The sequence below is a fragment of the Nymphalis io genome, chromosome 29 (genome assembly GCF_905147045.1).
Source record: "Nymphalis io chromosome 29, ilAglIoxx1.1, whole genome shotgun sequence".
NCBI lineage: Eukaryota > Metazoa > Arthropoda > Insecta > Lepidoptera > Nymphalidae > Nymphalis > Nymphalis io.
Window position 1 is genome coordinate 1,971,678 of NC_065916.1, and position 15,641 is coordinate 1,987,318.

At 36.8% G+C, this 15,641-nt stretch overlaps 1 protein-coding gene across 5 annotated transcripts in view; it reads right to left on the minus strand.

Moving 5' to 3' along the window:
• LOC126779489 (protein tramtrack, alpha isoform-like) overlaps positions 1-15,641 on the minus strand; it is a 122,299-nt gene that overhangs the window by 24,097 nt on the left and 82,561 nt on the right. For all 5 annotated transcript variants that reach the window (XM_050503506.1, XM_050503507.1, XM_050503505.1 and 2 more), the window contains 2 exons: positions 9,485-9,711; positions 713-824 (listed from right to left, as the gene is read on the minus strand). In XM_050503506.1, coding sequence (XP_050359463.1) covers positions 713-824; positions 9,485-9,569 — 197 coding nt within the window. In that variant the 5' untranslated portion in view covers positions 9,570-9,711. The remainder of the gene's footprint in view (positions 1-712; positions 825-9,484; positions 9,712-15,641) is intronic.

A 15,641-nucleotide genomic window follows, 5' to 3' on the forward strand; every position in this document is an offset into this window, starting at 1 on the left:
TTTTTTTACATCAAACAGAAAGGCTGACAGGCAAATGAACCATCTGGTGGTTAATGGTGGTAAACGCTGAAGACATTGGTGATGTAATATATCAACAATTCCTTAAATCACCACAGCGCAACCAACCTTGGAAACGAAGATGTTATTTTCCTTGTCCATTGGCACTTGCAAATTGTCTCACTCACCCTTCAAACCGGAACACAATAATACTAAATCTTCGTTCCCAAGGTTGCTGGCGCATTGGTAAATATTTTATTACATCGCCAATGTCTATGGGCGGTTGTGACCACTTAACATCAGGTGGCCCATTTGCCCGTCCGCCTACCTATAACATAAAAAAAAAATCCGCGATCATCGTTAAAGATTCACACGTTCTAACCACTGAGCCGATTCGACATGGTCATAAAACGTTATAGAGCTTCTTTGTGTTTTAAAATATGCTTTGCTTACACTAAATGGTTACTTTACGAGTACAATTAAATATAACTGGTGGTTATGTGTATAGAGATTCAATGGATGAAGATGAATCTCTTATGGACTGTGGAGCTACAAGCAGTATATTTGTCTCTCAGTCATCATCGTTGGCCTAGTAGTTGAATCAGCAAATAGAAAGAGCAGTTAAAAGATACGTGGAGTCTACTTCTTCATTTATACTATAGACGAATTGAAAATTCTCTCCATTTTTGAAGCGATTCAAGAAAATTGGACCGACCTGTGCGCCCTGAGAGACACCCCTCGTATGTTCTGCGGATCGACAGTGTCCTTGTTAGGTACTTGAGTCGCGAAGTTCGGCGAACAGTACAGCGTGACATCGCAGAACCGTTCTGTAAATAATAAAATTTTATGTATTAAAAGGTGGTAAATTTGCTGGTCGTAGAGCTTCGTGCAAGCTCGTCTGGGTAGGTACCATCCACTCATCAGATATTGTTGTCGTGTTCCGGTTTGAAGGGTAACTGAGCCAATGTAATTACAGGCACAAGGGACATAACATCTTAGTCCCCAAGGTTGGTGGCGTATTGGTCATGTTAGTTAACATTTCTTACAATGCCAATGGGCGTTGGTGATCACATACCATCAGGTGGCCCCATATGCTCGTTCATCTTCCTATTCTATAAAAAAAAAGAGATATATAAAAAATATTGAATTCTATATATACTCAAGTCATCAATGTATATGAAATTAATAATGTAAGTGTCATATGTAAAGATGTCAAATGATTGAGATGAAAAGATAGTGTCAATGAATGGGTGGATACTAGAGGTGACTTCCCACGGTGAGCGAGTCTACTGACTATACACGGACGGCCGACGACAACGGACGACCGCGCACCGCACGTAGGCCAATGGTGCGGCCACGGTGTCCATCCATGTCGGGCGAGATTCGAAGTAGTTCTCTCATTCCAAAACGCAAAGCGAATAGCGTATCGCTGTTATGACTATTGTGCAATACATATTATTCTTTGTATATAGGTATACTAATATTATAAATGCGAAAGTAACTCTGATTGTCTGTTGCGCTTTTACGGCTAAACCACTGAAGCGATTTTGATGTGATTTGGAACGAAGCAAGCTTGGACCCCAAGGTATAAAAAAGTAGTAATGTTGGACACATTACTACTTTTTTATACCTAATTCTTTCCCCCAATCCCTCCAACACGCGAAAATTAGTATCTTATAAATGAACATTAATTAAGCCGAGATGGCCCAGTGGTAAGAACGCGTGAATTTTAACCGATGATAGTGGGTTCAAACCCGGGCAAGCACCACTGAATTTTCATGTGCTTAATTTGTGATTATAATTCATCTCGTGCTTTACGGTGAAGGAAAACATCGTGAGGAAACCTGCATGTGTCTAATTTCACTGAAATCTGCCACATGTGTATTCCACCAACCCGCATTGGAGCAGCGTGGTGGAATAAGCTCCAATACCTTCTCCTCAAAAAGAGGAGAGGAGGCCTTTAGCCCAGTTGTGGGACATTCGCAGGCTGTTACGGTAAATGAACATTACTATATACATTTACGCAATATATAATAAGTTCTTGATAGTTATTTTCGATAACTACATAACAGACAACTTGACAACACGATAAAATTATAGTACAACATACGACTTGTTAATCGTTCTTAAAGTATTAAACAGCCTCTAAGTAAAAAGTAACAACCACCAATTGCAATTTAAATACCGCCAGTTTACGGGCCGGTTGGCGTCGTTGGTAGATACTTGCCTTTCACGCCGAAGGTTGTGGATTCGATTCTGGGTGTTATTATCTATATAAGTATGTATTTACAAAAGAAAAGTAATATATGTAGTATATCAGTTTTCTGGTTAACATTAGTACAAGCTCTGCTTAATTTAGGATCAGATGGAATCTGATGAATATCTGTTGAATGGGTGGTACCTACCCAGACTACTGCACGAAGCCCTACCACCAGTGAATTTGGAGACCACCTTAACTACTATTGCAATATATTCGTTTTATGGCATTTACTAATAGTAATGATGCGAAAATATTGTACAAATTTCATTTTTTGCTCAAAGAAAATAAAAGTGTATCGTATAACTAACAAAGCGACACAGTCGAAATAAAAAACGCCTCTTTCTATAAAGTATATTATAATTTTATTCGCGTAAAACATTTACAGCGATTGATTTGTTAAACGATGCTGTGTCTCATTCATTCGAATGTCAAATCAATGATGACAGAATGAAACGAAACAGTGTTTAACAAAACAGTAAGACCGCTTAAAACAGCTAGATAGGCCGGAGGTGATATCGATCAAACGCCTCGGACATTTCTATAAATAATTATAACGCGCCATTCGATAATTGTATGTTAAACGTACTATTTATTTAACTACTAGTTTTCGCCAGCTTCGTTCGCTGTTAGAGGCTTTGGAGTTGCACTTGAAGTTCAAGCTTCATACCAAATCTCATCAAAAACGGTTCAGTGATTCAGCCGTGAAAGCGCAACATACAGACAGAGTTACTACCGCATTTATAGTATCAGTATATATCTTATTAATAAATCTATTTAGGACATGTTAATAATAACAATATTTTATTTATTTCTTCCCAAAAAGTTTACAAATTGACATATAACTACGACATCCCAGTATTCGTCATAACATAAAGTTAAGTGATGCGCAGTTTGGTTTTCGGCCAGGACTCTCAACGATGCTGCCGTCTTTAGCCTCAAATCGACGGATAACTACTACACAAACAGGGGAACTTCGGTTTATGCTTGCTTCTTAGACCTAAGCCGTGCCTTTGACTTAGTTAACTAACAGCGTCTATGGCAGAAACTAAAACTTTCTAATGTATCACCTAAGCCGGTGAATCTGTTGAGATACTGGTACGAAAACCAAACTAACTTTGTGAAATGGGGTAACACCGTCTCTAATGATTATGTACTGGAGTGCGGCGTGCGACAAGGTGGGTTGACCTCTCCGGACCTCTTTAACGTTTACATTAATGACCTGATTGAGGAACTTAGAAGTACAATGCTTGGATGCCACATAGGCACAACGTGCGTTAATAATATTACGCTGATGGCATGGTTCTTCTGTATCCCTCAATTAGAGGATTGAGGAGATTATTGAGCGTCTGTGGACGGTACGCGAGTGAGCATGGCCTCGTGTACAATGTAAAAAAGACGCAAATTATGGTGTTCCGATCGGGCGGGGGCCTGGAGAGGTTACCGCTGGTTTCTTTGTATGGTGTACCGATAGAAAGAGTAGAGCAGTTTAAGTACTTGGGGCATATTCTTACTTCGGATCTACGCGACAACCTCGACATAGAGCGTGAACGAAGGGCTTTGGCTGTTCGGTGTAATACGATTGCACGTCGGTTCGGACGATGTAGTCCTGAGGCAAAGCTGACACTGTTTCGAGCGTATTGTCAGTGTTTTTACACGTGTCAGCAGTGGTGCAACGGCACAAAAAGTGCATGTAGTAGCAACGGAGTGCAGTATAACAACGCGTATCGCATTCTGATGAAATTGCCTCGTTACTGCAGTGCCTCAGCCATGTTTACCGACGCCAGAGTCCCTGACTATTTTGCGATTGTTAGGTCGCGGATTGCGGTATTTTGGTAACGCACTAGGAATTCCGGGAATGAGATTTTAAGGATATGCTCTGAGTATCCTGAAAATGCCATTGTTAAGTACTGGCGTGCCGTATATCGCGACAACACTCAGAAATAGTTTAATTGTGTAGTCTAACTTAGTTCTTAGTTCTCGTTACTAACAAATACAGTAAGAAATTTGTAATTTTTTTTTGCATCTCAATTGTATGGACTTTTGTTGTCTGAGAATAAATGATTATTATTATTATAACATTCAAATATCATGTAAATAATGTGATCAAAATCAAATCAAAATAATTTATTCAACATTGAAGTTCTTAAACTAACACTTTCTTATTGATAGTCAGTCCAGAAACTACAACCGGTTCGGAAAGGAAACACCCAGCCCTGAGAAGAACCGGCGAGAAAAGACTGGTGCTTGCAATAGATAAACTGTTTAAATTGTACCTGTATACGAATTCAATTCCAAATTTAAAAAGTCCAAATTTACAGACGTACAGACATACACTAGAGCGATACCGTTTTAACATTCGACCTACGGAACCCTAAAAAAAATAAGCCAATTACAAACAATTATTAAAATTACAAGATAACTAAAGGACGGTACAGAAAACATTTTTAAAAAGTTTTGATAATTAATTTCCAAACTGAATATATATCTTTTAAATATAATTAGCGATAATAAGAATATAAGGACCGTGCGACCGGATTTATATATCAGGTCCTTAATCAGTTTCTAATCTTTTAAATAAATAAATACATGTATATGTTAAATGGCAAGAACGTCCACTGCTGGGCTAAGGCCTCCTCTCCTTTTTTGAGGAGAAGGTTCGGAGCTTATTCCACAACGCTGCTCCAATGCGGGTCGTTGGAATACACATGTGGCATAATTTCAGTGAAATTAGACACATACAGGTTTCCTCACGAGGTTTTCCTTCACCGTCACGAGATGAATAATCTCCGTATATCCTGATAGGTACAATGTTGGTGTCTTCAAATCGAGAGTAAACAGATTTCTTATAGGCAAGCGTGCTACATCATACACATGAAAATTCAGTGGTGTTTGCCCGGATTTGAACCCATGATGAGATAAATAAGACTTGAAAGAGTGACAAATATTTAAGACAAGCGTAACAAACAAACAAATAAACTCACTCTTGCATTTAAAAGTTTCATGTATATTCGTTTAGTTTAGTTTTCGTAATGCTTAATTTTATCAAATTAAGCATTACGAAGAAAAAAAATACAAATTAAATCCTTTCTGACACACGAGCTGTAAATAATATAATATGTATTGAAAAGTAAATTACATATAATTAGTATATAATGACGGGCCGGTTTGCGTGGTTGGTATATACTTGCCTTTCACGCCGAAGGTTGTGGATTCGATTCCCACTAAGGACAGATATTTGTGTACATGAAAATGTCTGTTTGTCCCGAGTCCGGGTGTAATTATCTATATAAGTATGTATTTACAAAAGAAATGTATTATATGTAGTATATCAGTTGTCTGGTTTCCATAGTACGAGTTCTCTGCTTAGTTCGGGATCAGATGGTTGAGTGTGAATAATGTCCCGGGATATTATTATTAAAATTAAAAAATGTACTCTTGATTGCTGTAACTGTGTTGTAATATTCTTAATGACAAAATTTCCTTTAAAATTGCCTTCGTTAACTGTACGTCCCTTATTTAATAGTTTAACAATATTTTTGACAACTGTTATTATTATATTTTGTATTCAATGTATAATATATATTATAATTTGCTATTGTTTTCATTTTACAAACTAATTTATATAAAATTAGTTGATTTCTCTTTGTGCACTGTATATATGTGTGCACATGCTTTTTTTATAATATAGGAAGGCGGACGAGCATATGGGCCACCTGATGGTAAGTCAGCCAAGACGCCCATAGACATTGGCATTGTAAGAAATGTTAACCATCGCTTACGCCAATGCGCCACCAACCTTGGAAACTAAGATGTTATGTCCCTCGTGCCTGTAATAACACTGGCTGACTCACTCAAACCGGAACACAACAATACCAAGTACTGCTGTTTCGCTGTAGAATATCTGATGAGCGGGTGGTACCTACCCAGATGAGCTTGCACAAAGCCCTACCACAAGTGAAAAGGCTCACATAGTTCTTACCTTATGTATAATTATATATCTTACATTCAACTATGCTAAACTGTTTTGTGTGCGATATTTAATAAATAAACATGAAATAACTATTACTTAATCTATCGATTCTGTTAAACATTATCAAATTCCTAACGTTTACTTATTATCAATCTATTGACAGAAACGTATTCAAAATAAAAAATTCCAACTATAAAAAAAAACAATCAACGGTCCTTTCCAAAAAAAAAACTCACCACAACTCGCGTGGAAATTTTCCAATTAATAAAAGTTACTGTTTTTATTTTCATAAAAAATAATGTGTCGACAAATATTTTTATTGCATTTCGTGAATTTTAAACGAAGCTGCTATTGAGATCGTTTCAAATGAACACCGTCCATCGTTTCTGAGAAATCGTTGAACACAAAGAAAACAAAATATATAAACAAAGCGCAGTGCATATACCAATCGAAGAATAAGTAAATATAAACAAACCAAATAGATTTATATAATCTATTTGTGTAAGTACTTTTAAAGTACATCGTAATTCCACCGTTAAATACTAGATGGCGTTATAAAATAATTGTCATATTTCTATATCGCGATGACAAGATTTCCTATTTGTTAAATATAGGTTAAGAAAGTTTTTAAATATAGTACGTATGTAACACTTATATGAAAACCGCGGCATGTAAGTGTTATATACTTTTTTTTAATTATAGAATAAGAAGGCGGACGAGCATATGGGGGGCCTCCTGATGGTAAGTGGTCACCAACGCCCTTAGACATTGGCATTGTAAGAAATGTTAACCATCGCTTACATCATCAATGCGCCACCAACATTGGGAACTTAACACTTAACTACTTATTACCTTCATTTTACTTCCAAAGCTGTTATAGCAACTTGCTTTCAAAACAGTATTTTTTTTTCGGGAATCCATATTGTACACCATAGACTATTCTCCTATGACGCGATATCATTGGACTATTTCGACCAATGATATAACGTCAATTCAAAGTTGTTTATTTGTCTTTAGTAATATTATAAATGCGAAAGTTACTCTGTAGAGCAGTGTTTCCCAAGTTGTTTTTGTTTTTAGGCAATGCCCCACCTTAACATTTCTAAAATTTTTATGATTTTTATACATAATTTTTAACCTTTAAAATTTTTTCGTTCCCTTAATAAATATAAGTGTTAGTAAGAAATCAATATGACATTGTTTTCAAAACATATAATGAAAAACTGAAATTTAAAATAATTTTAATATTGATTCTTCCATGTTCATTTAGTGCAATCCTTGAGCTTAATCCTTGCTGCACAAAGATTTTATATTAGGTTCCAATTTAGTTAGCTTTAATCTCAAGTCTCCACGTTGTGTTATATCAAGTCGATTTCTTTTTTTATCAGTTAATACATTTTTTACACTGTAAACGATTTACGAAAGGGTTAAAGTCGTGTCGAGTCGATTTTCAAATTGCCCCCCTTAACTATCAAATTGCCCCCTGTGGGGCGTGGGCTCCACGTTGGGAAACACTGTTGTAGACCGTCTGTCTGTTACGCTTTCAAAATTAAACCACTGATTTTGATGTGGTTTGAATCGAACTTGAATCCAACAAGGGAGGACTCATTTTTTAATACTTCAAACCTCCCTCTCTTATTATAAATATATTTTTCAACAAGTGTTTTCTACTAATAATAATATCCTGGGACATTATTCACACACGGCCAACCGACAAGTCAACTGATATACTACATGTACTACTTTTCTTTTATAAATACATACTTATTTAGATTATTACACCCAGACTCAGGACAAACGGACATGTTCATGGACACAAATGTCTGTCCTGGGTGGGAATCGAATCCCCAACCTTCGGCGTGAAAGGCAAGCATCTACCAACCGGCCCGTCAAACTAACAAAACTACTATTACACTTTTTTTATTATACGTAATTCAATTATTTATTTCGGTGTCATATATTGATCCCTCGTATCACTTATTTCGTAATACTTTTTCGAGTGGTAGTCGTCTAGGTAGGTACCACCCACTCATCATATATTCTATCACTAAACAGAAATACTAAGAATTGTGTTCCCGTTTGAGTGGTGAGTGATCCAGAGTAACTAAAGACACAAGGTGCATTGGATATAGGGAACGATTAATATTTCTTCTTTTCTAAAAATATATACAAACTTTTTAAAAACTGTTAATACGGAAAAAGTTTTTTTATAAATATATACGTCATTTTCGAATTTAGAACAGACACATTCATAATCGTTACATAGCTCAAGGGTGCAGCAAGTCTGTCGTTAGCCGGAACCGCATTCAACCTTCGAAACACTCAAAATGACTGGACATTCAAAAAATTCAAATTATCTTAGCATTTAAACTTATTTGCACTCGTAGGGTTCCTTTGTGCAATATAAAAACCAAAACAATATATATACATATGTCCTCATCCAGACTGATTTAAGCCAAATCGCCGGCCAATCTCAAGAGAGTATAGCGAACTACCCAGGAGGTATTACAGTGCACAAGTGTCTGTGCAAGCACAGGTGCACTCTCTATTCACTCTTATCCGATGATACGGCAATCCGACAGGATCCATTATATATATATGGAATGTATATATATAATGGAAGTGTCTGTCTGTGATATTCCTAGACAATCATTATGTATCATTGAGAATAGTAATTCACATATGAAAACACACCTATAATAAACATCTATACTAAGCATGAAGGGAAAAGATTTAATTTATAACAACTGAAGGCCCTACTCTTAAACTTTGTTCAGCGGGTGACAAGACAAAGATGCTGTGTCTTTTTCTTTTGTATGTCAAATCAATGATAAAAGAAAGAGATAAATCAATGTTTAACTAAACAGCTTCTAAGCAATGTTAATAAGTGAGGCCGTTAGTGATCACTACAAAACATATATATTTTAAAGTATATGTATATAAGGGGAATGTTATCTGATCTGCATATATATAACAAGCGTACATAAGTTACATTAGTACAGTTTAAGTATGCTAAGTTTTTAGGAATATTTATAATATTCAAAAAGAAAAAAAAATCATTAAAAAGATAACGTAATAAAAAAGGGTGTTTCTGCTTGGCGGTATTTCTGATGAGTGGGTGGTACATACCCAGAAGGGTTTGCAAAAAGCCATTACTCCTAGTACTTGCTCTAGCGTCAGCTCAGGTCATCAGAGCTCAGAGCCTGTTTTTGATAGATGGTACTTAGAATATGAATTAAAAAAAATTGGGGACTTACCCTTTTCGAGAAGCTGAGCAAACATACTCTGGACGTTCGAATGGTGGTGCTTCCACCGCAGGCAATACTGCTGCGGCACCATCATGTTCCTTATTTAAACACTTTGGTTGCTTTCAAAAGTTTGGTAGAAAAATTTTGGTCGGTTTTTTTTTTTAATAATTTTAATTTATAGTCTATACAAAAGTTCTAGTTAATTTGGAATGTACTCCTTCGGTGGTTATCTTTACCTGAAACAAGGACGATAAACACATGGTTAATGAGATAGAGACATAGACAGTAGTACATTTACATTTAAGGACGAACATATAAAGAAAACACGCCATTTTGGGCCAAAAACCTTCACAGACACACGTTGAACTGCACACATAAATTTTCATAACTCTCGGATTAATTATTTAGCAATGCGTAAAGGACGAACTAAGCCGAGATGGCCCAGTGGTAAGAACGCGTGAATCTTAACTGATGATCGTGGGTTCAAACCCGGGCAAGCACCACTGAATTTTCATGTGCTTAATTTGTGATTATAATTCATCTTGTGCTTTACGGTGAGGGAAAACATCGCGAGGAAACCTGCATGTGTCCAATTTCACTGAAATTCTGCCACATGTGTATTCCACCAACCCGCATTGGAGCAGCGTGGTGGAATAAGCTCCAAACCTTCTCCTCAAAAAGTGGAGAGGAGGCCTTTAGCCCAGCAGTGGGACATTCACAGGCTGTTACGAAAAGGACGAACAGAGATGCATTAATTTTAATATTATACATACACTATATAAATTAAAATTTTCTACAATGGAAACGATTCTTCTAAATTAATAATTTAAAAGATATCACCGTTTCCAAATTTACGTGCAAACAAAAAAAAACGTTACAATTTTAACCTTGACAGTTAACATTACAATCTATAAGCCGTGAGTCAATGAAATTTCGATTCCAAATAATTTTGATATTATTCATGTTTCTCATTTATGACATGCTTATATAAACTGGTGGTAGGGCTCACTGGTGGTAGGGCTTTGTGCAAGCTCGACTGGGTAGGTACCACCCACTCATCAGATATTCTACCGCAAAACTGCAATACTTGATATTGTTGTGTTCCGGTTTGAAGGGTGAGTGAGTCAGTGTAATTACAGGCACAAGGGACATAAAATCTTAGTTCCCAAGGTTGGTGGCGCATTGGCTATAAGCGATGGTTGACATTTCTTACAATGCCAATGTCTAATGGCGTTTGGTGAGGTGACCACTTACCATCAGGTGGCCCATATGCTCGTCCACCTTCCTATTCTATAAAAAATAAAAAAACTAATATATATATATAAATGGTGTGAGTGTCGGAGAATTGATGTGCAAATAGCAAATCTTACGCTGACGTCATTTGACGCTCGAAATCTCACGCTGTCTGACGCTCGAAGTCTCAGTTAGAACCCCTACCGTATACCGAGCGTTGATATGTTTACTGGTAGGTAGGGCTTTGTACAAGCTCGTCTGGGTACGTACCATCAACTCATCAGATATTCTACTGCAAAACAGTAATTATTTCCCAAGGTTTGTGGCGCATTGGCGATGTAAGCGATGGTTAACATTTCTTACAATGCCAATGTCTATGGGCGTTGGTGACCACTTACCATCAGGTGGCCCATATGCTCGTCCGCCTATACATATACTATAATATATATATATATATATATATATATATATTATTTTGCTAACCGTAAATGCACCCGTGCGAAGTCCGGCTGTACGCCATAAGATAAACGGAAGGACGAATTTCTTAATATAGTTTTTAATTATCATAAAACGTGCGACGCATTTTACATGTGAAAAGCGAAATTATACCGTCTAACACTGTATTTAAAGTCCATATTTGCTTGGACGAGCCAATGCACGAGACATAACCCCTAAGACTTCGTGGAACACTATATCGGTTTTAGTAACTTACATTTGCAATACCAGCGTCTATGGATGACGGTGACCACCCACCAGCAGATGGTCGATTCGCTTGTGTTAATTACAAAAAGGAGACCAATTTTGAATCGTCATTTTACAAGTTAATTATACATGAAGGTACCACCGGATCGGAATGTTGATTTTACCGAGAACGTGCAAAAACGCACTTAATCATTATACTCTTATAGCAATTAAAATAAATTGTAATACATTGCTGTAGTAATCGTGTGTGGTCTGAAAATTCGACTATTTTTTTTTAATATGTCGTTCATATAACCCAGCCGGGTTAGTCAAATACAGGATTGACCTAAAAATAAAAAACTAATTATATTTCATTAGCTTTCCGAGTTTTAGAAAGATGGGTATGGACATGTGTCCGTCCTTGGAGTTCAATCTTGCTTCATATCAAGTTTTATCAAAATCGATTCAGTGTTCTAACCGTGAAAGCGTAAAAGACATGCAAAGTTATTCACTTGTTACTTTCGTTCCGTAATCCGTAACAGCCTGTGAATGTCCCACTGCTGGGCTAAAGGCCTCCTCTCCTCTTTTTGAGGAGAAGGTTTGGAGCTTATTCCACCACGCTGCTCCAATGCGGGTTGGTAGAATTCACATGTGGCAGAATTTCAGTGAAATTAGACACATGCAGGTTTCCTCACGATGTTTTCCTTCACCGTAAAGCACGAGATGAATTATAATCACATATTAAGCACATGAAAATTCAGTGGTGCTTGCCCGGGTTTGAACCCACGATCATCGGTTAAGATTCACGCGTTCTTACCACAGGGCCATCTCGGCTTTTTCTTTCGTTAATCGAGTTAATTTATGCTATTGCTAACTGGTTCAGTCACCTTACAAACTGGAATAAAACAATATTAAGTATTGCTGTCATCGTTAGAATATCTGATGAGTTTGAACAAAGAAAACCTACCACCATGTGAATTATTGAAATATTCTTTTTATTGATAACAAGCAATTTCCCGGAATAAAGGCAGACTTAAAGCCATCGTCAACCGATCACCTTTTATCGCTGGAAAAACGTGTTACGCATTTCCCCCCCTCTTGTGTGTATTTATGTATGTGTGTGTGTGTATGTGTGTGTGTGTGTTTGTGTGTGTGTGTGTGTGTGTGTGTGTGTGTGTGTGTGTGTGTGTGTGTGTGTGTGTGTGTGTGTGTGAGTGGGGTCCAAGATACCTAACGCGCCCGAACATCGGAACAGCCATTAAAAAACCAGCAGTATACTCTCCGTCTACGGGCAGCGCCACGGGATCGCTTGCGCATACTACCATAACAAAAAATATAGTCTCGAAACTTAGTTGAAATTTCGTCTGAATGATTTGTTAACTCAGAGCTTGACAACTGACCTCCCCCCAACACGCGTGCTATATATATATCCCACCCACCCTATTCCACGATAGCGAAGCCTCTGGTCCAGCTAGTTACTAATAAGAATCTAATGGAGCCGTGAAACATTAATATAACACAAAACGCACACGCATAAAGACAATATACAAATGCCTGTGTGAAAAACAATTTATATATATAGGCTGTTGCTATACATATAAGAATGCCACGCATGTGTCCCGCTGTGTCATGCGCGTTAAAATGCATATTCGAAGCGTGATCATTCGTAAAGCTACCGCACTGTGCGACAAACTGAAAAATTACAACGAACGGCTCTCAAGCAAACGCTTGAACGGACATTCTCGGTTCATTAGCTTAATATTGTTTGGCAGCTAACACTTCGCTTCGTCACGCGAGTGTTTTTCATCCTAAATGATATTTATTAAGCTGCGACGTGCGTGTATATGTCGCTTTTTTTGTTTTAAACATCGTATACGTATGTGAACTACAAGTTTTGATTTTTTCAGACCGAACCGATTACGATGAAAATAAAACTAAGCGATAACTTGGAACTCTAGCTGTGGAGTGTACACACTTCCAACGTCTAGCCTCCGGGATGCTACTGAGAATTTTCTGACAGAAAAACCCGATAACTTTTTATTGGCCCGATAAGGAAATGAACAAAGGACGTCCGGGTCCGCTGCCTTACATCAAGCCACTAGACCAACGAGGCAGTCATGAATATTTATTATCTGTGTATATCTGTCATCACGGATGACACGCATCGCGAAGCGCGGGAAAATAGAATAAATATTGGCAATGACGCGAAGTGATGGTGTGCGGGCATAGCGAGCTGATATATAATATACCGTTCCGTAACAGCCTGTAAGCGTCCCACTGCTGGGCTAAAGGCCTCCTCTCCCATTTTTGAGGAGAAGGTTCGGAGCTTATTCCACCACGCTGCTCCATTGCGGGTTGGTGGAATATACATGTGGCAGAATTTAAGTGAAATTAGATACATGCAGGTTTCCTCATGATGTTTTCCTTCACACCAAATCACCGTTAATATTATTTAATCTGTAATACCGACCGTACGCCGTGGGTTAATTACATTTCGTTAACGTACAATTCGTGTCTTCATAAAATGTCCTTTAATTCGTATTTTTTTGATTAATTACTCTCTCCAAATGATGTTTAAAGTCTGTGCCAAAAGTTTTGTTATCGTGATTCCTAAGCTCAACATTAAACTGTCAAAGAATATCAACGGCACAAATTACTTTAGTAATTAATAATTAAAAACAAAACAAAATCATTTAGATAAATGTTAATTATCTACAATTTAAATTATTTCTATTCTTTATAAAATTTTCATAATCAGATATGATAATTACAAAAATATTTCACGCCTGGTAAAAAAAGCTAGCTAGAATGAATTACCTAACAATATATTTAAAAAAGTATTTACACAGTTTATGTAATAAATAATATTCTGGTACTAATTTTGACTCAGTTAATGGTGGCCAGAGGAGAACAACCATCGCGCGACGGTGAATGGTGTTAACAATCCGATGTTACATCGAATCCGACTCAATCGGGAAGTATAGATGCGCAAGAGTATAGCTTCATTTACTTTAAAAAAACCTGACATATTGACCTCAACACTTGCACCCCATAAACTTATATCTAGACCAAATAGGCAGGTCGACACTAAATAGGATTATACCTACCTTTACGTATTCAATTGAAGAACCCCGAGGTATTAAAAAAGCTACCTATCTAAATTTCCTAGGTCCATCTATTTACAATAAGAGTAAAATTGTTTAATAAAAATATATTCTATCGTAATTGCAAGAAAAGTGTACGTTAATTCCTTCTACACAAAAATTATGACAAAAGAAACAGATATACACAAACACCCACAAACCCAGACACACACATATTCTTCCGATATTTAACTATAGAAACTAATATTGTTATATAAAGTCTTTAAGATAAAATATATTGTACATAATAATTTTGTGACACACAGAAAAAGGAACGGGACTGTTACTCCTCAGTACAGATTATAGGCGGACGAGCATATGGGCCACCTGATGGTAAGTGATCACCAACGCCCATAGACATTGGGCAACTTTGGGAACTAAGTTATGTCCCTTGTGCCTGTAATTACAATGGCTTACTCATCCTTCAAACCGGCACACAACAATACCAAGTACTGCTGTTTTGCGGTAGAATATCTGATGTGTGGGTGGTACCTACTCACTTAACGTTAAATTGAATAGAATAAATATATGTTTTTGTATTAGTACCTTTAATAATATAATTATAATAAATTATTACCTAAAATGTAAAAAATAAATAAAATAAAAATAAGTGTCTTATTGTAACATAGTACATAAGATTTTTAAAAAGATATAACATTTAAATACTTACAATAATATATTGTAAAAACGAAAATACATAACACTCAGATACGATCGTAAAAATATTTCCGAACGAATATTGAAACAAATTAAAAAAAAACGAAATTAAAAAAAACACGCGTTGCCAAACTTACATAAAAGTGGTGACTACAAGGCTTTTTGTATCGCTCGTATAATTAAATCATACAAAATATTTATATATATGCATACACATACATACATAGCGACCATATAAGATCAATTTTATGTATAATTAAAATAAAACGTTAAGCCTGTGTACTACAGGCACATTACATCTTGGGCCCCAAGATCGGTGGTGCATTATAGATGTAGGGAACCGTTCAAAATTTCGTACGAGGCCGATATGTACCGGCAGCGGTGACAACTTGACAACATCGACCATGTTAACTATGATATGTCACATCCCTTGTGTCTGTAGTCACACTTTC